Here is a 27,646-nt window from a genome sequence, read left to right as displayed (position 1 = left end):
AGACTCCTGCCTTAGAACCTAGGATTCCTACTCCTGATTTATTTTTTGGTGACAGATCCAAATTTTTGAGTTTCAAAAATAACTGTAAACTGTTTTTTGCATTGAGACCCCGATCCTCTGGCGATCCCATTCAGCAGGTTAAAATCATCATATCCCTGCTGCGTGGTGACCCACAGGATTGGGCATTTTCCCTGGAATCTGGCAATCCTGCATTGCTTAATGTTGATTCTTTCTTTCAAGCATTGGGGTTATTGTATGATGAGCCTAATTCTGTGGATCAAGCTGAGAAGATCTTGTTGGCCCTGTGTCAAGGTCAAGAAGCGGCAGAATTGTATTGCCAGAAATTTAGAAAATGGTCTGTACTGACTAAATGGAATGAGGATGCCTTGGCGGCAATTTTCAGGAAGGGTCCTTCTGAATCCGTTAAAGATGTTATGGTGGGGTTCCCCACGCCTGCTGGTCTGAGTGATTCTATGTCTCTGGCCATTCAGATTGATCGGCGCTTGCGCGAGCGCAGAGTTGTGCACACTGTGGCGTTGTCCTCCGTGCGGAGCCCTGAGCCTATGCAGTGTGATAGGATTTTGTCTAGAGCTGAACGACAAGGATTTAGACGTCAGAATAGGTAGTGTTTTTACTGCGGCGATTCTGCTCATGTTATTTCTGATTGCCATAAGCGTACAAAGAGAATCGCTAGTTCTGTTACCATCAGTACTGTACAACCTAAATTTCTGTTATCTGTGACCTTGATCTGCTCATTATCATCATTTTCTGTCATGGCATTTGTGGATTCAGGCGCCGCTCTGAATTTAATGGACTTAGAATTTGCCAGACGTTGTGGTTTCCCCTTGCAGCCTTTGCAGAACCCTATTTCTTTAAGGGGCATTGATGCTACACCGTTGGCTAAAAATAAACCTCAGTTTTGGACACAGCTGACCTGCGCATGGTGCCAGCCCATCAGGAAGATTGTCATTTTCTGGTGTTGCATAATTTGCATGATGATATTGTGCTGGGTTTTCCATGGTTACAGCTACATAATCTGGTGTTAGATTGGAAATCTATGTCTGTGACTAGTTGGGGTTGTCAGGGGGTTCATGGTAATGTTCCTTTGATGTCAATTTCCTCTTCCCCCTCTTCTGAAATTCCTGAGTTTTTGTCAGATTTCCAGGATGTATTCGATGAGCCCAAATCCAGTTCCCTTCCACCACATAGGGACTATGATTGCGCTATTGACTTGATTCCAGGTTGTAAGTTCCCTAAGGGTCGACTTTTCAACCTGTCTGTGCCAGAACATGCCGCCATGCGGAGCTATATTAAGGAGTCTTTGGAGAAGGGGCATATTCGGCCATCTTCTTCACCATTGGGAGCAGGTTTTTTTTCTGTTGCCAAGAAGGATGGCTCCTTGAGACCGTGTATTGATTATCGCCTCTTGAATAAGATCACGGTCAAATTTCAATACCCTTTGCCCTTGCTTACTGATTTGTTTGCTAGGATTAAGGGGGCTAGCTGGTTTACTAAGATTGACCTTCGAGGGGCATATAATCTTATTGATATTAAACAGGGTGACGAATGGAAAACTGCATTTAATACGCCCGAAGGCCATTTTGAATACCTTGTGATGCCATTCGGACTCTCTAATGCCCCATCTGTGTTCCAGTCCTTCATGCATGATATCTTTCGGAGTTATCTTGATAAATTCATGATTGTATATTTGGATGATATTTTGATTTTTTCTGATGATTGGGAGTCTCATGTGAAACAGGTCAGGATGGTATTTCAGATCCTCCGTGATAATGCTTTGTTTGTGAAGGGGTCGAAGTGCCTCTTTGGAGTGCAGAAGGTTTCTTTTTTGGGCTTCATTTTTTCTCCCTCATCTATAGAAATGGATCCGGTTAAGGTTCAGGCCATTCATGATTGGATTCAGCCTACATCTGTGAAGAGCCTTCAGAAATTCTTGGGCTTTGCTAATTTTTATCGTCGTTTCATTGCCATCTTCTCCAGTGTGTTTAAATTTCTGACCGATTTGATGAAGAAAGGCGCTGATGTGACGAATTGGTCCTCTGCGGCTGTTTCTGCCTTTCAGGAGCTTAAACGCCGATTTACTTCTGCCCCTGTGTTGCGTCAGCCGGATGTTTCTCTTCCATTTCAGGTTGAGGTTGACGCGTCTGAGATTGGGGCAGGGGCCGTTTTGTCTCAGAGGAATTCTGATGGTTCCTTGATGAAACCGTGTGCCTTCTTTTCTCGGACGTTTTCACCTGCGGAACGCAATTATGATGTCGGCAATCGGGAGTTGTTGGCTATGAAGTGGGCATTTGAGGAGTGGCGTCATTGGCTTGAGGGGGCCAAGCACCGTATTGTGGTCCTGACCGATCATAAAAATCTGATTTACCTCGAGTCTGCCAAACGATTGAATCCTAGACAGGCTCGATGGTCCCTGTTTTTCTCCCATTTTGATTTTGTGGTCTCGTACCTTCCTGGTACTAAGAATGTTAAGGCGGATGCCCTCTCTAGGAGTTTTTTTCCTGATTCCCCTGGGGTTCTTGAGCCGGTCAGCATTCTGAAGGAAGTGGTGATTCTTTCTGCCATCTCCCCTGATTTACGACGGGTTCTTCAGGAATTTTAGGCTGATAAACCTGACCGCTGTCCAGTGGGGAAACTGTTTGTTCCTGATAGATGGTCTAGTAAAGTGATCTCTGAGGTTCATTGTTCAGTGTTGGCTGGCCATCCTGGGATTTTTGGTACCAGAGATTTGGTTGGTAGGTCCTTTTGGTGGCCTTCTTTGCCGCGGGATGTGCGTTCTTTTGTGCAGTCCTTGGGGATTTGCGCGCGGGCTAAGCCTTGCTGTTCCCGCGCTAGTGGGTTGCTTCTGCCTTTGTCGGTCCCTGAGAGACCTTGGACGCATATTTCTATGGATTTTATTTCAGATCTTCCGGTTTCCCAGGGGATGTCGGTTATCTGGGTGGTTTGTGACCGGTTTTCTAAGATGGATCATTTGGTACCTTTGCCTAAATTGCCTTCCTCTTCTGATTTGGTTCCGTTGTTTTTTCAGCATGTGGTTCGTTTGCATGGCATTCCGGAGAATATTGTGTCCAATAGAGGTTCCTAGTTTGTTTCTAAGTTTTGGCGGGCCTTTTGTGCTAGGCTGGGCATTGATTTGTCTTTTTCTTCCGCATTTCATCCTCAGACAAATGGCCAGACCGAGCGAACTAATCAGACTTTGGAAACTTATTTGAGATGCTTTGTGTCTGCTGATCAGGATGATTGGGTGGCTTTCTTGCCATTGGCTGAGTTTGCCCTTAATAATCAGGCTAGTTCTGCTACCTTGGTTTTGCCTTTTTTTTGTAATTTTGGTTTTCATCCTCGTTTTTCTTCAGGGCAGGTTGAGCCTTCTGATTGTCCTGGTGTGGATTCTGTGGTTGACAGGCTGCAGCAGATTTGGCCTTCTGTGGTGGACAATTTGGTGTTGTCTCAGGAGGAGGCTCAGTGTTTTGCTAACCGTCGTCGGTGTGTTGGTTCCCGGTTTCAGGTTGGGGATTTGGTCTGGTTGTCTTCCCGTCATGTTCCTATGAAGGTTTCTTCCCCTAAGTTCAAGCCTCGGTTTATTGGTCCTTATAGGATTTCTGAGATTATCAATCCAGTGTCTTTTCGTTTGGCCCTTCCAGCCTCTTTTTCCATCCATAATGTTTTCCATAGATCTTTGTTGCGGAAGTATGTGGTGCCCGTTGTTCCCTCTGTTGATCCTCCGGCCCCGGTGTTGATTGATGGGGAGTTGGAGTATGTGGTTGAGAAGATTTTGGATTCTCGTTTTTCAAGGCGGAAGCTTCAGTATCTGGTCAAATGGAAGGGTTATGGCCAGGAGGATAATTCTTGGGTTGTTGCCTCCGATGTTCATGCTGACGATTTGGTTCGTGCCTTTCATTTGGCTCGTCCTGATCAGCCTGGGGGCCCTTGTGAGGGTTCGGTGACCCCTCCTCAAGGGGGGGGGGTACTGTTGTGAATTCTGCTCTTGGGCTCCCTCCGGTGGTTATGAGTGGTAGTGCTGCGGTAGTTGGATCGCAGCATTTATCAGGTGTTTCTATTTTTTGCAATTTGGGCTGGGCTATTTAGTCCTGCTTTAGCCTTTAGTCAGTGCCAGTTGTCCATTGTTTTTGGAGGATTCACATCCATACCTGGTCTCTTCTGTTCTGCTGTTCATTTCAACAAAGATAAGTTCTGGCTTTGTTTTTGCTGTCCACCTTCTGTGGACCTTATAGTTCTGTGCATTTTCATGTTTGGTCTAGTCCAGCTTTGTCTGTGAAGGATTTTTTGTAGCCTAGCTGTGTCTCTGGAGATGCAGATATACCCTCCATGACTTTAGTCAGATGTGGTGATTTGTACTTTCTGTGGTGGATATTTTCTAGTGTTTTAATACTGACCGCATAGTACTCTGTCCTATTCTTTCTTTTTAGGTAGTATGGCCTCCTATGCTAAATCCTGATTTCATGTCTGCGTATGTTATTTCCCTCTCCTCTCACAGTCAATATTTGTGGGGGGCTGTCAATCCTTTGGGGATTTTCTCTGAGGCAAGATAGGTTTCCTGTTTCTGTCTTTAGGGGAAGTTAGTTCTTAGGCTGTGTCGAGGGGTCTAGGGAGTGTTAGGTACCCCCCACGGCTACTTCTAGTTGCGCTGCTAAGTTCAGGTTTGCGGTCAGTACAGGTACCACCTTCTCCAGAGTACGTCTCATGCTGCTCCTAGGCCACCAGATCATAACAGGTAGGCAAGAGTCTGATGCGTTGGGGTAGAGAGTTCCGGAGTATGGGGGAAGCACGGGAGAAGTCTTGGATGTGGTTGTGGGAAGAGGAGATGAGAGGGGAGTAGAGAAGGAGATCTTGAGAGGATCGAAAGTTGCGTGTAGGTAAGTACCGGGAGATTCTTAATTCATTTTATCATATCGTGTACTGAAAATAGGAAAAAAATTCGAAGTTGGATAAAATTGTGAGAAAAAAAATGCAATTCCATCATTGTTTTCAAGTTTTGTGTCTACTGATTGCATATGGGAATATGATTATTCAGGTCAGTGCAATTTTGGCAATATCAAACTTGTATCCTTTTTTGTATTTTGGTAACAGAATTTTTTTGACATTTCTGAAGAAAAAAAATTGTTTGCTGCCATTTTCTGAGATATGTAACTTTATTTTCCTATCAATAGCGCTGTATGTGGGCATTGTTTTTTGCTTGCTGATCTACAGTTTTCATTGATACCATTTTGGGGCACCTACAGCATAATAATGACTTTTTATTGTATTTTTATGTTTGAAATAATTTTAGATTTTGATAGACTGGACTTTTATGTATTTATGTATGTAGTGATACCAATTGTGTTTATTTTTATTGTTTTTTCTGAGGTGGGCACAGCTCCTGAGCTGTGGACTGGGACTGAGATTCAGTCAAAGCACAATGCCCCTTGCTGCCCCCACCCCTTCCCCAGATTGGGGTCTCTATTACCAATAATACCCTGCCTGGAGAAAATCAAGATTTACTACTACTACCTACATTTCCAGTAATACTGCTATATAAAATTTAATAAGACTGCAGTAATAATATTGCAATGCAACAGACAAATACCACCTGATTATAACTAAATATTACCAGCATATACAATAGTGATAATACCATGCTGATCATTAATCAGAACGACCATACTAGGACTGACATTACCACCATATGGTAACCATATAATGGTAATACCAATATTACACCAGTGCTTTGTAGGCCATATATGTGTGTACAATACAGGTTCTCACCAGTGACATTCTTTCTGATTAGTCATTCATTTTCTGCTTTTTTTGTAATTCGGCCCAGACCTTAATGACTACTTCTTCCAGTCATAACTTGTCCCTAACAAAATGTAATACAGAGACATCTTTGGCTTACTGCTTTTCCAGCAACCTCCTCACGTTCCCCACCTGTACAAAAACTATATAGTGCTACAACTATTGCCTGAGACAATAGCAATGCCTCCCTTGTGACCCGCATAGTAACAGTAACATCCTTTTGTGCCCTACACAATAATAGTGGTCCCTATAATATTCCCTCTCTACTTTCACATGGTCACAATGCTCCCGTGTGCCTCCTTGTAGTTATACAGCAACTTATAGTAATAATGTCCACCTGTGTCTTCTTTAATAATCCCTCTATGTGTTGTTATAATAACACTGACCCAGTACCTCCTTAATAATAATAACAACTCTCCCCTGTGCTTTCTTATAATAGAATCATAGAATCATAGAATGTTAGAGTTGGAAGGGACCTCATGGGTCAACGTGTCCAACCCCCTGTTCAATACTGGATTCACTAAACAATCACAGACAGATGTCTGTCCAGCCTCTGTTTGAAGACTTCCATTGAAGTAGAACTCACCACCTCTCGCAGCAGCCTATTCCACTCATTGATCACCCTAACTGTCACTTTTTTTTTCTAATAAATCATTTGTATCTTCTCCCTTCTCAGTTTCATTCCATTGCTTCTCGTGTTTTCATGTGCAAATGAGAATAAGGATGATCCCTCTACACTGTGACAGATATTTGTAAACAGCTATTAAGTCACCCTTTAGCCATCTTGTGCAGGCATGTACTACGGAGGACAGAGAATGAACTTCAATCCAATATTGCAGCCAGCATGCAGCCAGCGGGTAAGGAAAGGGTGAATCAAAAGCCCCAAAACCCCGCCTCCATGGCTGAAGATTGTTCCCTCCAAATTCAGGTGACAGTGTCCCTTTAAGGTATAGTTACACTAACCGACTTACCAACGATCACGACCATTGATACGACCTGGCCGTGATCGTTGGTAAGTCGTTGTGTGGTCGCTGGGGAGCTGTCACACAGACAGCTCTCTCCAGCGACCAACGATCAGGGGAACGACTTCGGCATCGTTGAAACTGTCTTCAACGATGCCGAAGTCCCCCTGCAGCACCCGGGTAACCAGGGTAAACATCGGGTTACTAAGTGCAGGGCCGCGCTTAGTAACCCGATATTTACCCTGGTTACCATTGTAAAAGTAAAAAAAAAAAAAACACTACATACTCACATTCTGATGTCTGTCACGTTCCCTGCAGGCATCCACAGGGTTAAAACTGCTTTCGGCAAGAGCGCTGCTAATGCACGCGCTGCTGCCAAGAGTTTCCCTGCACTGACTGTGTCAGCGCCGGCAGTAACAGCGGTGACGTCACCGCTGTGCTCTGCTTTACGGCTGGCGCTGGCAGCGCTCCTGACGAAAGCAGTTTTAACCCTGTGGACGCCGGGGGACGTGACAGACATCAGAATGTGAGTATGTACTGTTTTTTTTACTTTTACAATGGTAACCAGGGTAAATATCAGGTTACTAAGCGCGGCCCTGCGCTTAGTAACCTGATATTTACCCTGGTTACAAGTGAACACATTGCTGGATCGGCGTCACACACGCCGATCCAGCGATGACAGCGGGTGATCAGCGACCAAAAAATGGTCCTGATCATTCCCCAACGACCAACGATCTCCCAGCAGGGGCCTGATCGTTGGTCGCTGTCACACATAACGAGATCGTTAGTGGGATCGTTGCTACGTCACCAAAAGCGTGACATTGCAACGATATCGTTAACTATATCGTTATGTGTGACTCCAGCTTTAGTTTCAAGCTAAACATTCCCAGATCCTTTAACTGTTCCTTGTAGGACATACTTTGCACTCCACTCACCATCCTGGTAGCTCTTCTCTGAACTTGCTCCAGTTTCTCAATGTGTTTTTTATAGTGTGGTCCCCAGAACTGGACACAGTATTCCAGATGTGGCCTGACCAAGGAGGAGTAGAGGGGGATAATTACTTCACGTGATCTAGAATGTATGCTTCTCTTAATACATCCTAGAACTGTATTTACCTTTTTTGCTACTGCATCACACTGTTGACTCATGTGCATTCTGTGATCTATTAGTATACCCAAGTCTTTTTCACACATGCTGTTGCTTAGTTCTATTCCTCCTATTCTGTAGATGTAATTTTCGTTTTTCTTGCCCAGATGTAGAATCTTGCATTTCTCCCTGTTAAATGCCATTCTATTAGTCACTGCCCATTGTTCAAGCTTATCTAGATCCTTCTGAATGCTTTATCTGTCTTCTCTAGTGTTAAGGTACCGTCACACTAAGCGACGCTGCAGCGATACCGACAACGATGTCGATCGCTGCAGCGTCGCTGTTTGGTCGCTGGAGAGCTGTCACACAGACAGCTCTCCAGCGACCCACGATCCCGAGGTCCCCGGTAACCAGGGTAAACATCGGGTAACTAAGTGCAGGGCCGCACTTAGTAACCCGATGTTTACCCTGGTTACCAGCGTAAAAGTAAAAAAAAACAAACACTTCATACTTACCTACCGCTGTCTGTCCTCCGGCGCTGTGCTTCTCTGCACTCCTCTGCACTGACTGTGAGCACAGCGGCCGGAAAGCAGAGCGGTGACGTCACCGCTCTGCTTTCCGGCCGCTGTGCTCACAGCCAGTGCAGGAGGAGTGCAGAGAAGCTGAGCGCCGGGGACAGACAGCGGTAGGTATGAAGTGTTTGGTTTTTTTTACTTTTACGCTGGTAACCAGGGTAAACATTGGGTTACTAAGCGCGGCCCTGCGCTTAGTTACCCGATGTTTACCCTGGTTACCAGTGAAGACATAGCTGGATCGGTGTCACACACGCCGATCCAGCGATGTCAGCGGGAGATCCAGCGACGAAATAAAGTTCTGGACTTTCTTCAGCGACCAACGATCTCCCAGCAGGGGCCTGATCGTTGGTCGCTGTCACACATAACGATTTCCTTAACGATATCGTTGCTACGTCACAAAAAGCAACGATATCGTTAACGATATCGTTAAGTGTGACGGTACCTGTAGCTATCCCTCCTAGCTTTTCATCGTCTGCAAATTTGATTAGTTTACCTTCAGTTCCCTTATCTAGATCATTTATAAAAATGTTGAACAACTCTGGAGCCAGGACAGAGCCTTGTGGTACACCACTTGAAACACTCTTCCAATTGGATATGCAACCATTTATTACCACTCTTTGAGTATAACCACGGAGTTAATAATGAATCCACCTAACTGTAGCCTTGTCAATCCCATACTTGGTCATTTTTTCAATGAAGATAGTATGAGATAGCTTATCAAATACTTTGCTGAAGTCAAGATATACTATATCTACCCCATCTCCCTGATACAGCCAGTCAGGGATTCCATCATAGAAGGAAACTAGATTAGTATTTCATGACTTGTTTGCCACAAACTCATGCTGGCTCTGATTAATTACTGTATTCTTTTCCAAGTACTTACATACATGCTGTTTAATAATTTGTTCAAATATCTTTCCTGCTATAGAAGTAAGGCTCACTGGCCTGTAATTTCCTGGCTCAATTTTTTTTCCCTTTTTTGAAGATAGGGACAACATTTGCCCTTTTTTAATCTTCTGGGACTTCTCCTGTTCTCCAGGAGTTTTCAAAGATTCTGGCAGGTGGTTCTGCAATTTTACTCTCTAAGTACTCTACAATTGATTATACAATTGCATTCTTAGAGAACACAGATGCAAAATAGGAATTTAAACGTTCGACCTTCTCAACACCATTCTTGACCACTTCACTGATTTCATCCTATAAAATTTTTATAGCTTCTTTGACTTTGCTTTTCCTTTTAATAATGTCTCCTGTGCTTCCCCTATGATGATAAGAATCCCCCAGTATGCTTCCATATAATAATGGCGCCCCCCTATTATGCCTCCATAGAATAATGAGCTTTGTAGCCTCCTTATTAGAATAATTTTTATGAACCGGGATGTACATAGAAATCATGGCACTTACACAGGTATTTTGCCGCTACTGAAACCTCTTAGTATTCTCACCCATTATGATACATCCACCATTGAACCGATAGAATATGATGCCCTTATGCAGTATGACAAACACAGACAGAATGATATGCTCACATTCCTCCACCTATACAGTATGATACCACACAAAGTATGATGCCCCACAGCACTCCACACATTAAGATACTTAGCACAGCTCCCTATGCAGAATGTTGTCCCCCACAGCACCCATACATTATGTTGTTCCCTACAGCCCCCATACAGTTGGTTATCCCCAACAGACCTCCATACAGTATTTTGTCCCTCCACAGCCCCCCATAGATTATGATGTCCCCTACAGCTCCCCTACAGTATAATTTACCCCAAATTCCCCCACACAGTATTATACCCCTATCACCTGACTCCCATGCCCAATAATATGAGAAAAAAAATATACTCACCTACCCCTTGTTCCCTGTCAACTGGAGCCTTCTTCTCCACTTTCAATTTGTCTCACATTGAGTCTTTGCGCCACACAATGTCCCCTGTGTTGTGTCTCCACCAGCATGTCGCAGGGTCTCTACACCCCCATAGCTCTTACCAGTATCGACCCCCATAGCTCTTACCAGTATCGGTAAGCTGATACTGTTAACAATATCAATGCAACCCACGGCCATACCGGTCCAGCTGATATTTCACAGATTTGCCTGATGGCCAGTCCGGCCCTGGCCGTGAAGTACATTTAGGACAGGTTGCAACAAGGGGTTAAGGGAAACCCCATTTAATCTGTGGAGATAAAGCAATGTCATATGGATTCAATCTTCTGTTGAATTGCATTCATTTCAGACATAAAATTTCTTGTACTAACCAAGACGTCATAGAGTCTCTGGGAAGAAAACTTGTAAATTGCATTTTGAAAGCTTAATCATAAATGTACATGTCTTTCTTGAAAAATGAAGTGACAAGTTATTATGGCATTTGGTCCCTTGAGCTCTAGATTTCAGATCTATAGGCCACATGGTACTTCAATACAACACAATATATTCCTGTAGAAGCATTGCAACTTCTGTATCACAGAATTAGATTAAACAATTTTACAAGTTCCAGTTTATGTTAATAAACTCTGTGTACAACAGTTTTTAGATTTTCCACACTAGGTTCCTCTAATCTTTATATCTTGATAGGATGTATCAATCTTTGACAGGTCAAAGGAACAATCACAAGGAAATCAGAGTGATTGGGAGACCTATATGATACCAGCACAGAAAGCTACAAAACTCTTGTTTTTAGTGTTAAACATACTTTAATGATTTTATTTACCTTTTTAATAATTTCGTTTCATTTATTTTATTTAATTATTTAGTATCGTTTCTAAGTTTCTACATCTTCTTTTAGAGTCACATCAGTGAGTCACCGGCAGAAATCAAAGAAGTTCTAAGATTATTTCCTGCTTACAAAAATTATACTGAAGTTTATAATAAAAATAAACTTCTAACAAACAAGGTGAGCTGAATATTTTTTTATAGTTTCTTATTAAAGTGTCAATCTGCAAAATACATTTCACACCTACCCACACTTTCGCTGATAATAGTATGATCACTGGGGATTTGGACACTAGCATCCCTTTGTAATTCTGGTAACTTGCTATCCCAAAGTCACATGCGTTACCACCATTAATTTAACTTCTATGGGAGAGATGGCCGTTAACGTGCACTTCTGCTCCTGTAGACCTAAGGCTGAGGCTTTATATTTTGGTATAAATTGCCCACTTTTAACAACACAATCCATTTGAATCGAAAACTCAGCTATAACAGAGACAGCAAAATGAGAACTAGAGTATAATCCAAAATATTTATTTAAAATTGTAATAAATCACACAAAATATTTATTATACAATGTAGTACAGATGCTGCCCATAGCACCACTGATAGATACCTCATTAAGTGAAATTCAGTTTATTTTTACACTACTATTATGCGATTTTTAGAAGAAAACTATAAAGTAATATGCACAATGACTGTGTACTTAATTTTGCACTATGCACTTTATTTATCTATCCAGAAGGTGCGTTCCTTTTAGTGTAGCTGGGCAGCCTCTGTACTACATTGTATAATAACTAATTTGTGTGCTTTATTAAAATTTTAAATAAATATTTTGGATTATACTCTAGTTCTCTTTATATTTTGGTGCCCACTCTCCCTCAAGAATGGGTGTGATGGAAAGGTAGCCCTCATATCCACAGTTCTCCATTGCACAAACACACTCACCAGAGAATTATGGCCCATTTATACAAGTCAGTAAACACAGAACGCTCCTTTATGTCACGATTCCCAGAGGTGGAGCCTAGTCAGTAAGTAGGCCATGGATGATTATGGGGCAACCACTTTTTATCTAAAGAGCAGTAGAATATTTGATATATGCAGTCCAGTGATCTAAACATAATAGTTTCGTAGTTTTTTTCATAGTTTTTAAATTTTAAGGTAGATTCAAGTCCATCAAGTTCAACCTATAGCCTAGCATGGTAAAAAAAAATCCCAAGGGGCAGATATTGACGCTATGTGCACACGATGCGTTCTTTATGCATTTTCACGACGTTTTTTTACGCATGGAAATGCTCCAAAAACGCAATGGATTCCTTAAGCAATGTTCATCAATGACATTCCTGAAGTGTTGTGCACATGATCCCGAAATTTCCATCCTTATTTGTAGTCTTTTATTTTCTGCAGCATGTCAATTCTTTTTGCGGATCTGCAGCATTTCTGCACCCATTGACTTCTATTGAGTTAGCCAAATCCACAGCAAAATGCAGGTGTAAAATGGTTTGTGGAGTTGCTGGCAAAAATGCTGCGATTTGTCAAAGGGAAATGATGTCAGAAGGAGGAAGAGTTTGTCTCTGTGTGTGGAGAATATGTGCGTGTGTCTGTCTGTCTGTGTGTCTATCTGTGTGTGTGCGTCTGTGTGTGTGTGTGTACCCATACGACGTGTGTACCCAGGCGTCATCTGATGGGACTACTACTAACATCCGGCTACGTGTTTTGTCACATATTACAGTGACAGCATGAGCCGATGATGGGAGAATAGTCTCATCATCCGGCGCCTGTGTTCAATTGTAAAAAAAATAAAAACATTTACATATTTACATACACAATACATACTCACCGAACACCTAATCCCCGATGCTTGTGTCTCCTGCAAACAATCAAAAATAATACACCAACATATACTCACCTTTGCGCCGTAGTCCATTTAATACCGAGTGTCCCTCGTTGATCTCACCCGGCCGCCGGCAATACACTGACAGGAGGTAATCGCTCCCGCAGTGTATCACTGAGCCGCCATGAGAGTTCATCGAAGTTCATCAGCTGATGAGATTCGGTGCTCTCACTTGCGGCACCGCTGCATGGGAAAGTTCTCACACATCGGTAGTGCCGTAAGTGAGAGCATCGGAGCTGATGAAGTGTATCGCCGAAGGCCGAGTAGAGCGGTCACATCTACACTTGAGATCGCCATGGGACACTCGGTATTAAATGGACTATATCGGACAGGATAGTATTATATCAACCAAACAGTGAGAAAAGCTCACCAAAATAGATAAATAAATAATATTCACTAGAACAAATCCAGAAAACCTACTCAAAAGTGAATATTCGAAATCCAAATATCAAATGCTTTAAAATAGTTTTATTGAATATAATTAAAAACCAGGAGAAACTAACAACAAACATCACCATATATATCATAGTACAAAGAATATATACATCGTTAGGAACACAGATCCCATATTATATACAAATATAATTGGCTGAATGACCCTCAAAAAATCATATAAAGTGCAAATCTAAATAATCAGTCTGTCAGGACTGCATAAAGTGCATAAGTGATGTACAAAGGGTATAAATACCAATATATTAGTGATCCCTGGCTCCCAAGTACTCCAGCTCCAACATACGTTTCGCCACCGTGACTTTTTCCATGAAAAGTCCTGTAGTCCTGACAGACGCAACAAAAACGCATAAAAACAGCACGGATTTTCCACTGTGTTTATCTGCCAAGAGATGCAGAAACCTTGCAGAAATTTCTGCAAGTAAATCCGCAACATGCACACAGCCTAATAGTGCCATGTTAGGGGAAAAATTCCTTCCTGACTCCATACTGTAATCAGACTAGCTCCTTGGATCAATGTCTCATGACAGAATCTAGTGCCCATAACCTGTAATATTATATTCAATAAGAAAGGCATCTAGACGCTTCTTGAATTTTTGTAATGAATCAACCACTGTAACATCATGTGGCAGAGAGTACCAAGTTTCACTGCTCTTACTGTAAAGAATAATAACACACTTACTAATTCTCAATTTTCTTTCAGCACGAATAAGTAGTCACTGATGACATAAAACAGCTAGAGTTTGCTAATGTAGAACAAGTTCAACTAATCACAAAAATATATTTACTGAAAAAAGACACCCTGCATTTTGTGTATAAGCAAAACTGTAATAAGTTTGCTTACGAAAGCAAGTGATGTTGTGGTAGACTGGGCAGTGTGCAAGACCACCAACACTGTGCTCTTAATTTCATAAAGGTTTAAATACGTAGACCCCATATAGTATTCTGTTCTTTATGAGTAGCTTGATTAGAAATTTACATTTCTCATGTGCCCTCTTAATATATACAATGAGGTACAAAATTGAAGTTCATGGTTCCTTTCCCTAGAGTTTACACCAGGTTTTAGTGTAAACAGCGTCATAAAAATGAGCAAATATGCTGCATGACAAATTAACATTAAAATGAATATATTTTTTAAATCACTTTTAATCATTTTCAAAAAAGTTCTAAGAAAAACTGGCATTGGCTCCAAGGTGTGGTAGTTTGACGTCACATTGTTGAGTAAATAAAACTGGATTCAATTGTTTGAGACATAGATTTGATTTTCTGCCAGTTTATAGGTCAAAAGTTCCTCGTTAATGTGACCAATTTTATTTTTCCTTGTATACAATGGATTGATTTCTTCAATGGTATGAGGAAGAAAAGGTGTGCAATACTCTATTGGATTTTTCAATCTTTTGGGCAAAGCCATTGTGTGTTACTGAAGTAAGGTCAAAATATTATTGCTTCATTATTTTGTTTCCTTTTTGATTTGTCACTTCAGACAGTAATGGCTCACGGCTGCTACCTGACCACTGAGGAGCTAAATGTATTTAGAGAAAGTGGTGCTGCAATATCACATTGCCCTAATTCCAATATTTCGTAAGTTAATGGAAATTACATGCAACATAATAAGCTATAAAGTTTACTATGTGTATTGAGGCGAAGTTCACACAGTCAAGGTTTATTCTTTAGAGGGACTGTCAAGAGTTTTTAGGCTGTAAAAACGGCAACAGGAACAATAATAAGGCCAGTTTCCAACATCCAACTTTCACTGTCCAAGGACAGTCCATAAAGCTTGGCCCGGCAGCAGGTCCTTTGACCTGAACTCAAAAGCCTCATGTGTGTTTGGGTCAGGAGTCCTGAGGACAATCCAGACATTGTGATAATTCTCAAATTGAAAGCTGGATATGTAAAACCAACCTAATCATGAGAAATTAATGTAATAATTTTAAACAGGACTACCGTATATACTCGAATATAAGCCGACCCGAGTATAAGCCGACCCCCTTAATTTTGCAACAAAAAACTGGGAAAACTTATTGACTCCAGTATAAGCCTAGGGTGGAAAATGCTGCAGCTACCGGAAAAATGCCAAAAATAAAAATAGATACCAATAAGAGTAAAATTAATTGAGACATCAGTAGGTTAAGTGTTTTTGAATATCCATATTGAATCAGGAGCCCCATATAATGCTCCATACAGTTCATTATGGCCCCATAAGATGCTCCATATTAAAATATGCCCCATATAATGCTCCATACAGTTCTTTATGGCTCCATAAGATGCTCCATATACAAATATGGCCCATATAATGCTCCATGCAGTTCTTTATGGCTCCATAGATGCCCCATATAATGCTCCATGCAGTTCTTTATGGCCCCATAGATGCCCCATATAATGCTCCATGCAGTTCATTATGGCCCCATAGATGACCCATATAATGCTCCATGCAGTTCTTTATGGCCCCATAGATGCCCCATATAATGCTCCATGCAGTTCTTTATGGCCCCATAGATGCCCCCATATAATGCTCCATGCATTTCTTTATGGCCCCATAGATGCCCCATATAATGCTCCATGCAGTTCATTATGGCCCCATAGATGCCCCATATAATGCTCCATGCAGTTCTTTATGGCCCCATAGATGCCCCATATAAAGCTCCATGCAATTCTTTATGGCTCCATAGATGCCCCATATAATGCTCCATACAGTTCATTATGACCCCATAGATGCCCCATATAAAACTGTAACACATATAATGCTCCATACCGTTCATTATTGCCCCATAGATGCTCCATATAAAGCTGTGCCACATATAATGTTCCATACCGTTCATTATTGCCCCATAGATGCTCCATGTAAAGCTGTGCCACATATAATGCTGCTGCTGCAATAAAAAAAAAATGACATACTCACCTCTCGTCGCTGCCCAGTGCTCCTCAGCGTCCCGTCTCTCCGCACTGACTGTTCATTCAGAGGGCGGCGTGCACACTAATACATCATCGTGCCCTCTGACCTGAACAGTCGCAGCAAAAGGACGGGAAGACGGAGCGGCGCCGAGGCTGGAACGTGGACAGGTAAATATGAACTACTCACCTGCTCCGGTGCGGTCCCTGGCTCCTTCTCCCGGGCAGATGGTCTGCGATCACTGGTACCACTCATTACAGGAATGAATATGCGGCTCCACCCCTATGGGAGTGGAGTCCATATTCATTACTTTAATGAGTGGTACCACATGACCGCTGAACACAGGAAGAGCTGCGGCACCCGAAGACCATGGGACAGGCAGGGACAGCGCCAGGAGCAGGTGAGTATGCGACAGTCCTCTCTCCCCCTCACCCGCCGACCCTGCCGCAGACCATGATTCGAGTATAAGCCGAGAGGGGCACTTTCAGCCCAAAAATTTGGGCTGCAAATCTCAGCTTATACTCGAGTATATACGGTAACTTGTATTCATAAAATCAAAATTATGACTTAAAAGGTAGTAAATGTTGGAAATAATTGTAAAATCATAAGTCATAAGGGCAAATTCATCCAAGCGTTTACACCATAAAGCTGGCATAAAAACTTTGAAGTTGTAACATTTTTGTGCAGTGTGAAATTGTTCAGAAATTCTGCAACTTTTGGCGTTTATCATGCCAGTTTGAATCCGCTCCTCTGGAATTGGTGGAGCCGGGAGGGAGTCAGGGTGAAATGGGATGCAGCCACGCCCGCCCTTCCAGTTCATCTAAAGTGCTGTTTTTTTTTGTATGGCAGAAATGCTGCTCCAGTCCGTTACTGTCACTAACAAGATTAGCCGAATTCATTAGATTCATTAAAGTGGAAAGCGCATCTTAATGAATTCATCTCCTTGTACTCGTACCGTGAGCATCTTGATGAATTAGCCTTATACGTTTTACACTTTTTTATAAAAAGAGAATGGAAGTCATAAACAACATAATTAGCAAATTAGCAAACGGCTAACACCAAAAACTTTGAAAGCCACATGATTCTTACTTGCAATTTGCCATGAAATTATATGGCAGCTCTTGGCAGTATCGTATCTATGATGTTTATATTTACATGTGTTGGCCGCTGCTTTGTGTTTTATTCTATAAAGTAAAGTATATCTTGTAAAAGTTTAGATATGAAGCACAGCCAAAAAAAAGTCCTACCAACAAAGGCGTAAAAGTATAGAAAGATAAAAAGTTCTTAAAGGGGTTATCTCAACTCAAGAACTCGACAACCACTTTAATTAAGTATATTTCATGCATCCATTCTGTTTGTTTCAGATTGTGCAGTGGTCACCTTGATGTTCGAAATGCTCTAAATCACAGAGTTAAAATAGGGCTTGGGACTGGTAAGGTATTTAATACATATCCTTGTGGTGGTTGACTGCTTGGGGTTAGTGGTGTAAATTGAAAAACCATTGTTCAAGACATGTCATTTATGTCCAGTTAGTTATGGTCTCTGAATATGACTTCTCTTCTGGTCGTATGCCGCTGATCTATAACTTTCTAGTTTTTAGAAATAATTGATGAAAGAATACTTAAAAATGTAAATATAACATTTCTATTAGATGTTGCTGGTGGGTATTCCATATCATTACTTGATGCTATCCGGAAAGCAATAGAAACTTCAAAAATTCTTTTCATGGAAAGAACAAAGGATGAACAGGACAATAATAAAATAGAAAACGAGAAGAAGCCAAGTGGAATAAACAGAGAAGCTCAAAATGGCTCAATAATAACTGAATATAATGCTAAAGTGTTAAGTTACAAGGAGGCATTCCGGCTAGCAACATTGGGTGGCAGTGAAGGTAAGTTCACCATTTAAAAACAACAAAATGACAGCCAATTTCACTACATAAGTAAAATCTGTTTATCTATGCCTTTTTTTTACAGCTTTAAGCATTGACCACATAACCGGAAACTTTAACGTGGGCAAGGAATTTGATGCACTGTTAATCAACCCTGAAGCCAAAGACAGCCCTTTAGAGGTCTTTTCTCAAATGTCTAGAGAGGTAGTATTGAGATGTGTAAAATGTATATTTTCGGTTGAATCTACGATCGTCGCATTTCTAATATTCGCCAAACATAGCCAAACGCCCTTGTAGTCATTGGGAGTACAGATGAGCGAACATGTTCGGAAACGATCGTCAATCATAAATTCGGCACAAATATGGTGCAACTATGGCTCGAATAAGGCAAATTCGGATTCAGCAATCTTTTTCCGAACATATTCACTAATTTCTCACCTTTTTACTACTCAATGTGACACTAGGGACTACTCACTGCGAGGCAGGAAAGTCAAGAGGTCCGGGGTCAAAACCAAGAGGGCTTGTAATAGACAAAGGGGTAAGACAAAAGTGTGGTCAGGTAACAGTCCGAGGTCAGAGCATCAGGAAGATAGCGAAGCAAGACAAAAGGGTAAGTCAGACGGATGGTCAAATGTAAATACAAGGCCAGCAAGTCAGCAATGGAGATCAAAATAAAACTCAGGGCACAGAGCAAACACTCACCACTTGAGTAAAGCTACAATTGGCAATGACCTGACAATTGTCAGAGTGCTAAGTAGCCCTGTAGTCACCCAGAATGGATGACACCTGGAGGAGATCCCACAGCCCCCGTCAGAAAGGACGGCTTATCTGTCATTCACAATACTCACATCTCTGCCTCAGATTGGGTGGCATAGCTGTCACTCACAATCCTGATAGCTCAGCAAGCCCTCAATGCCATAGGGTGGTAGACCTGTCATTCAAGTGGCAGAATCATGACAATTTTATAGTACATTTGATTTTAAAGCTGGCTATACATGTTTGATTAGTTTGAATAACAGATGCTCCTCCTGACCCCCTTCTCATACATGAGACTGGCAGACTGAAACAGGTTTTGTTCAAAAATATCATTGTATTTCACACCAGCCATCTTCCCCTCAACTCAGACCACTTTCCCTGTCCGTGCTGCTGGAAACATTCCCGCAGCATGATGCTATGATGCTGCCGCCACCATGTTTCACTGTGGGGATGGTATTCTTGGGGTGATGAGTTGTGTTGGTCTGGTACCAGCCATGATGTTTACCTTGATGGCCAAAAAGTCCAATTTTGGTCTCATCTGACCACAGAATCTTCCTTCCTACATTTGAGGATTCTCCCACATAACTTTTGGCAAACTAAAAACAAGCCTTACAATTTTTGTGTGACGTAAAGGTTTTTTCTGCTCTCTGTTCTATAAAATCCACCTCTATGGAGAGTACGGCTTATTGTGGTTGTATGGACAGATACTTCAGTCTCTGCTTGGGAATTCTGCAGCACCTCCAGAGTTACCTTTGGTTTCTGTGCTGCCTGTCTGATTAATGCCTGGGCTGAGAGTTTTAGTGGGCTTTCCATTTGTCTTTCCATTTGATGATAATGGTGCTCCGGGGATCATCAGAGACTGGGATTTTTTTATAGCCTAATCCTGACTTGTACTTCTCAACAACTTTGTCCCTCACTTGTTAGAAGATCTCCTTGGTCTTCATGGTGGTGTATGGTTAGTGGTGCCTCTTGCTTAATGGCATTGCAGCTTCTGTGGCCTTTCAGTAACGCTGTGTATATACTGACGGACTATGTGACACTTAGATTGCACACAGGTAGACTTCGTTTTACTGAGCATGTGACTTATGAAGGTAATTGCTTGCACAAGAAATTTCTAGGGGCTACATAGCAAAAGGATGCACATACACTTACATATGCACATGACAATTTTTAGTTATTTGATCCCATAAATTTAATTTTTCTCACTTCACTTCACCAATTTCAACTATTTAGCGCATCACACACAAATTCGATTCAAAAATATTTAAGCACAGGTTGTAATGTAACAAAATAGGTAAAAAGCCTAGGAGGTGAATATTTTTGCAAGCCACTGTAGTTTTATATGTCAAAAGAGAAGTATTTAGAAATCGAAATATTTGATGTACTATATACACTGTATATACAACTGGATACGTGGAATTTTCTGTAAATTTCTCTCTTTTTTTAAATTAGGAAATGTTCCAGAGATTCCTTTATCTTGGTACGTATGTCAATGTTTCTTCACCTTAAATAAAATAAAATCTCTTAGGTCAGAATACTTCATACTAAATATTGTTTTTGTTTCCTAAAAATAATCATGGCATACAAAATTTAACATTAATATATGTATATAACCAATCAATCATCTTTCTCGGCAAAACCAACAAAAATCCTAGAATTTCTCTGTTTATTGATTTTGGCCTGGGGGTACTCAAGGCTTAAAAATTGCAACTCTTCCACTCACCTCTTAAATCTCTGACTATCTCTGTGAAGACAATTGCCAGCTTCTGCTTTGCTTTCATGTGCCTGCTATCATCTGACTATCTATCTTCTCATCCACTTCTCTTGGTTGAACATTGAGAGAGGCAGTAAAAGATGCCAGCTGGTAGATGCAAATTGCATACATGGAGTCATGTGACTGCCTACTCAAGGTGCAAATAGAGGGAAATCCTGACAGTGGGAGTTCTGCACACTGTGAAGACTGTGTCCAGGAAGACCCTTTCATTTAATTAGTTCCATTGGGAGTCCGAGGATTCCCCTGTATGATAGAACCAGCGATGTTGTGGCCTCTGTTATCACCACAAACCACAATGCCAGCGTGAACATATCTTTAACCCCTTCACCCCAAAGCCTGTTTTCACCTAAGTGACAGGGCCAATTTTTACAATTCTGACCACTGTCACTTTATGAGGTCATAACTCTGAAACGCTTCATCGGATCCTGGTGATTCTGACATTGTTTTCTCGTGACATATTGTACTTCATGTTAGTGGTAAAACTTCTTCGATATGACTTGCATTTATTTGTGAAAAAAACAAAAATTTGTCGGAAATTATGAAAATTTAGCAATTTTCAAACTCTTAGTTTTTATGCCCTTAAATTAGAGAGTTATATCACATAATATAGTTAATAAACAACATTTCCCACATGTCTGCTTTACATCAGCACAATTTTGGAAACATAATTTTTTTTTGTTAGGGAGTTATAAGGGTTAAAAGTTGACCAGCGTTTTCTCATTTTTGCAACAAAATTTGCAAAACCATTTTTTTACAGACCACCTCACACTTGAAGTGACTTTGAGGGGTCTATATGACAGAAAATGCCCAAAAGTGACACCATTCTAAAAACTGCACCCCTCAAGGTACTCAAAACCACATTCAAAAAGTTTATTAACCCTTCAGGTGCTTCACAGGAATTTTTTTGAATGTTTAAAAAAATTGAACATTTAACTTTTTTTTCACAAAATTTTTACTTCAGGTCCAATTTGTTTCATTTTACCAAGGGTAACAGGAGAAATTGGACCACAAAAGTCGTTGTACAATTTGTCCTGAGTACGCCGATACCCCATATGTGGGGGTAAACCACTGTTTGGGCACATGGCAGAGCTCGGAAGGGAAGGAGCGCCATTTGACTTTTCAATGCAAGATTTGCTGGAATTGAGATCGGAGCCCATGTCACGATTGGAGAGCCCCTGATGTGCCTAAACAGTGGAAACCCCCACAAGTGACACCATTTTGGAAAGTAGACCCCCTAAGGAACTAATCTAGATGTGTGGTGAGCACTTTGAACCTCCAAGTGCTTCACAGAAGTTTATAATGTAGAGCCGTAAAAAAAATTTCATATTAATTTTCACAAAAAATGATCTTTTTGCCCCAAATTTTTTATTTTCCCAAGGGTAACAGGATAAATTGGACCCCAAAAGTTGTTGTGCAATTTGTCCTGAGTACGCCGATACTTCATATATGGGGATAAACCACTGTTTGAGCGCATGGCAGAGCTTGGAAGGGAAGGAGTGCCATTTGACTTTTCAATGCAAAATTGGCTGGAATTGAGATCGGACGCCATGTCGCATTTGGAGAGCCCCTGACGTGCCTTAACAGTGGAAACCCCCCACAAGTGACCCCATTTTGGAAAGAAGACCCCCTAAGGAACTTATCTAGATGTGTGGTGAGCACTTTTAACCCCCAATTGTTTCACTAAAGTTTAGAATGTAGCATTGTGAAAATTAAAAAATCATTTTTTCTTTCCACAAAATAATGTTTTAGCCCGTAATTTTTTTTCCCAAGGGTAACAGGAGAAATTGGACCACAAATGTTATTGTCCAATTTGTCCTGAGTACGCTGATACCCCACATGTGGGGGGGAACCACCGTTTGAGTGCATGGCAGAGCTCGGAAGGGAAGGAGCACCGTTTGAAATGCAGACGTAGATGGAATGGACTGCAGGTGTCATGTTGCATTTGCAGAGCCCCTGATGTACCTAAACAGTAGAAACCCACCACAAGTGACCCCATATTGGAAACTAGACCCCCCAAGGAACTTATCTAGATGTGTTGTGAGAGCTTTGAACCAACAAGTGTTTCACTACAGTTTATAACGCAGAGCCGTGAAAATAAAAAATATTTTTTTTTCCACGAAAATGATATTTTATCCCCTATGTTTTTATTTTCCCAAGGGTAACAGGACAAATTGGACCCCAAAAGTTGTTGTCCAACTTGTCCTGAGAACGCTGATACCCCATATGTTGGGGGGAACCACTGTTTGGGCGCACAGGAGAACTCGGAAGGGAAGGAGCACTGTTTTACTTTTTCAAAGCAGAATTGGCTGGAATTGAGATCGGACGCCATGTAGCGTTTGGAGAGCCCCTGATGTGCCTAAACAGTGGAAACCCCCAATTATAACTGAAACCCTAACCCCAACCCTAACCCTAGCCCTAACCCTAGCCCTAACCCTAGCCCTAACCCTAGCCCTAACCCTAACCCTAATGGGAAAATGGAAATAAATACATTTTTTTACATTTTATTATTTTTCCCTAACTAAGGGGGTGATGAAGGGGGGTTTGATTTACTTTTATAGCGTTTTTTTGGCAGATTTTTAGGGTTGGCAGCTGTCACACACTAAAAGACGCTTTTTATTGCAAAAAATAGTTTTTGCATCACCACATTTTGAGAGCTATAATTTATCCATATTTTGGCCCACAGAGTTGATGTTTTTATTGGTAACATTTTCGGGCACGTAACATTTTTTGATCGCTTTTTATTCCGATTTTTGGGAGGCGGAATGAACAAAAACCAGCAATTCCTGAATTTCTTTTAGGGGGGGCGTTTATACCGTTCCACGTGTGGTAAAATGGATAAAGCAGTTTTATTCTTCAGGTCAGTAATATAACAGCGATACCTCATTTATGTAATTTTTTTATGTTTTGGAGCTTTTACACAATAAAAACTATTTTATATTAAAAAATAATTGTTTTTGCATCGCATTATTCTGAGAGCTATAACTTTTTTATTTTTCTGCTGATGATGCTGTATGGCAGCTTTTTTTGCGGGACAAGATGACGTTTTCAGCGGTACCATGGTTATTTATATCCGTCGTTTTGATCGCGTGTTATTCCACTTTTTGTTCGCCTGTATGATAATAAAGCAATGTTTTTTGCCTTGTTTTTTATTTTTATTTTTTGCGGTGTTCACTGAAGGGGTTAACTAGTGGGATAGTTTTATAGAGCGGGTCGTTACGGACGCGGCGATACCAAATATGTGTACATTTATTGTTTTTTTTTAATTTACATAAATAAATGGATTTATTGGGAAATGTTTTTTTTTTTTTATTTGGGGATTTTTTTTTTTTTTTACACATTTTTTTTTTTTTTAACTGTCTACCATTGTCCCAGGGTGGGACATCTCTGTATTAGATCAGATCGTTGATCTGACACTGTGCATAGCACAGTGTCAGATCAACGATCTGACAGGCAGTTCAGGAGGCTTTCCGGCGCCTGCTCTCAGCAACTCTTAGCAGGCGCCGGCAAGCCAGGTCATTTCATGACCCGGAAGGAGTCCGGCGGCCATCTTGGATCTGGGGACTCCTTCCGGGTCACCGGAGCAACGAGATCTCATTGCGTTGCTCCGGTGGGAGAGCGCAGGGAGCCCCTGTCCCTGCGCGATCCCCTTCTATGCCGCTGTCACTACTGACAGCGGCATCAGAGGGGTTAAATGCCCACGATCGGCGATAGCGCCAATCGTGGGCATTGCTGCGTGGTGTCAGCTGTCATATACAGCTGACACCCGCACCCGATCACCGCGGCGCTCAGCACGAGACCGCGGTGATCGGTGCGCCGTACTAGTACTGGTGCTGGCACAAATGCAGTGCCGGCAGCGCAGTACTAGTACGGCGCGTGGCGCGAAGGGGTTAAACCACAGCAATGTGAACAAGCTGTACCGATATATAGATACATGTGGTGTACTTGTTCCAATACAGATCTTTACAGATTTCACAGCATTATCTGTAGTTTTTGCCATGGTTTGTGCTGTGAATGGATTGGCCACAGATAACTTTGGATTTAAAAGGGTGAATTCCAATGTGAAAGTAAACAAGATTTTTGTAAAAGAATGACCAGATCTCGCAGTGTGCTCGTATTTCTCAGCCTTTATTTTTTACTCACTGTATGTTGCACTAAAATTGATGTTTACATGCGTGTTCAGTGTACATATCTAGATGTTATAAATTGGGCTCCACCAGATGACAGACCCTTTCATAAGACACCGTGACTGCTGAAATGGGATGTAACAGAATTTTAATAATTTTATCTTCTCCAGTGAAGAATTCTTTGGGTATGTTCACACGGTGAGTAAACACTGTGGGTTGGACGCTGCGTACATCCACAGCGTCCAACCTGCAGCGGCCAGATGTTACAGCACAGTGGATGGGATTTCAAGAAATTCCATCTCTACTATGTGTGCTGAGATGCCTCCGGCTCACCTGCGGAGATGGACATGCGGCGCATCTTTCCAGACCGCAGCAATGCAATTTATGTAGCGGAGATGCTCAGTCTCTGCTGCGTAAATTACCCATACACTTTCATTAAATGCGGTAAAACCACATTATCTTCCTTGTCACATGCGTATTAAGTGCGGGAACGCACCTTACTACGCATGTGTACTAATTTAAATGAACGTGTGCTTTGTTTTAGCCGGAAGTACACGTACACTGGTTAAAAGTTGGAAACATCAGGTCTATTTCACTTAGAAAAAAGATGTCTCAGAGGAGATGTTGTTTATGTGTATAAATGCATGTGTGGTCAATACAAAGGACTGGCACATGACTTATTCCTTCCAAGGACCCTAGAATGGACCAAGGGGCACTGATTACATGTGGAGGAAAGGTGATTCCTGCAGCTAAATAGGAAAGGGTTCTTTACAGTTAGAGCAGTCAGACTGTGGAATACCCTACTGCAGGGGTGGGGACCCCGTTTTCTGCTCAGGGCCATTTGGATATTTAAAGTATTCTTCGGGAGCCATGCAAATTGTGTGCTAACTCCACCCAGAAAGTAAGTCTCGACACTGGTGTCAGGATGTTATCTTTCATTGCATGCGCCTCAGCATTCAGTAGTAAACACTGTTTGCGCATGCGCACAGATCAAGAAAAAATTAAAAGGCCATTGGTCATCAAAACATAGCTGCGGGCCCAAGCATTGTGGTCCCCAGAAATCAGTCCGGGGGCAGAAAAAAGATCATCGCGGGCCGTAAATGGGCGATGGGTCTGAGGTTCTCCCTCCCCTACTGCAAATGGTGGTAATGGCAGACAATATAACAGCTTTTAAAGAAGGACTGGATGATTTCCTCAGAACAAATGGCAATGGGGGTTCTAAATAATCTAGAGATAGACCCAAGTCTTTTTTCAACCTATTTAACTATGTAAGACAGTAGGAGGCGACCAATAAGGGCCAGTCTAAGGTCTTAGTGGGGCCTTCAAGCCAACCAGGTGGGATAAGAGAGTCTACTTTCTCCGATTTCTGTGTGCTGTCAGTGACACAGCTTATTTTGGGGATTATTTTCATTTGTACATGGTCTACTATAGTTTTGTTATAGTTCGCAGAATTATATGTATTGACTTTTATAATTCTCTGATCACTTTATCTTTAATTTTCTGTAGGTGATGATAGGAACATCAAGGCCGTTTATGTCGCTGGAAGATGTGTGGTTCCATTTCCTAACAATGCATAGAGTATTACTGGGAACAAATATTTTACTTGAATCTACGGAGATTTCTTTTTAATATGGACGCTGCTGACAGATTAATATTACTTTGTTAAAATATTTCTCTAGTGTTATAAAGTTATTAATTTAAAAAATATTCTTAAAATGAGCTAGTCAGAGATCAGAGTTTGATATATTTATAGGTAATTTATATATATAGTATTTTAATATTTTTAGAAAATATAGAAACATATTTTTCCTAATAAATACTACTTCCACTTTAGAATTAACAATAATAGGATTTCAGTATTAGTCATTCCTTGTTTCATTATTAAAAGAGTTTTTAAAGATTGAAAAAAACCATGGCTACTTTCAAGAAAATGGTGATGAGTTGATGGTGTTCATGGTGTTTATTCTAGAAGCACGGCAACGCTCGTCTATAGGCTGTTTTGTGTAAGGAATTAAGTATATATACTGTATTTTCCGGCGTATAAGACGACTTTTTGACCCCTAAAAATTGTCCCAAAAGTCGGGGGTCGTCTTATACGCCGGGTACGGCGTGTGCAGGGAGCGATTCTGCATGTCGGCATGTGGTTCCCAGGGTCTGGAGGAGAGGAGACTCTCCTTCAGGCCCTGGGATCCATATTCATGTAAAAAATAAAGAATAAAAATAAAAAATATGGATATACTCACCCTCGGACGGCCCCTGGCTGTCACCGCTGCAAGCGTCTGCCTCCGTTCCTGAGAATGCAGAGAGTGAAGGACCTTCAATGACGTCGCGGTCACATGAGCGGTCAGGTGACCGATTACCTGACCGCAACGTCATCGAAGGTCCTTCACTCTCTGCATTCTCAGGAACGGAGGCAGACGCTTGCAGCGGTGACAGCCAGGGGCCGTCCGAGGGTGAGTATATCCATATTTTTTATTTTTATTCTTTATTTTTTACATGAATATGGATCCCAGGGCCTGAAGGAGAGTCTCCTCTCTTCCAGACCCTGGGAATCACACGCTGTATAAGATGACTGGGTGTATAAGATGATCCCCGTCTTATACGGCAGGCATATCCCAAATTCCATATTTTATGTGGAAAAGTTGGGGGTCGTCTTATACACCCAGTCGTCTTATACACCAGAAAATACGGTATATATTTTGCTACATTTTGAAATGCCTTTT

General features: G+C 41.5%; 1 protein-coding gene across 2 annotated transcripts in view; it reads left to right on the top strand.

Annotated features, from left to right (window-relative positions):
- The window catches only part of GDA (guanine deaminase), a 168,056-nt gene extending 140,946 nt beyond the window's left edge, over positions 1-27,110 (top strand). For both annotated transcript variants that reach the window (XM_069763442.1, XM_069763435.1), the window contains exons 8-14: positions 11,221-11,328; positions 14,972-15,069; positions 17,743-17,810; positions 18,030-18,269; positions 18,355-18,473; positions 20,478-20,505; positions 26,430-27,110. In XM_069763442.1, the coding sequence (XP_069619543.1) occupies positions 11,221-11,328; positions 14,972-15,069; positions 17,743-17,810; positions 18,030-18,269; positions 18,355-18,473; positions 20,478-20,505; positions 26,430-26,500 (732 nt within the window). In that variant the 3' untranslated portion in view covers positions 26,501-27,110. The remainder of the gene's footprint in view (positions 1-11,220; positions 11,329-14,971; positions 15,070-17,742; positions 17,811-18,029; positions 18,270-18,354; positions 18,474-20,477; positions 20,506-26,429) is intronic.
- The last annotated feature ends 536 nt before the right edge of the window (positions 27,111-27,646 follow it).

This window comes from Ranitomeya imitator, chromosome 1 (genome assembly GCF_032444005.1).
Source record: "Ranitomeya imitator isolate aRanImi1 chromosome 1, aRanImi1.pri, whole genome shotgun sequence".
Taxonomy (NCBI): domain Eukaryota; kingdom Metazoa; phylum Chordata; class Amphibia; order Anura; family Dendrobatidae; genus Ranitomeya; species Ranitomeya imitator.
Note: the sequence above shows the minus strand (reverse complement) of the source record. Positions and strands in the feature narration are given on the sequence as shown.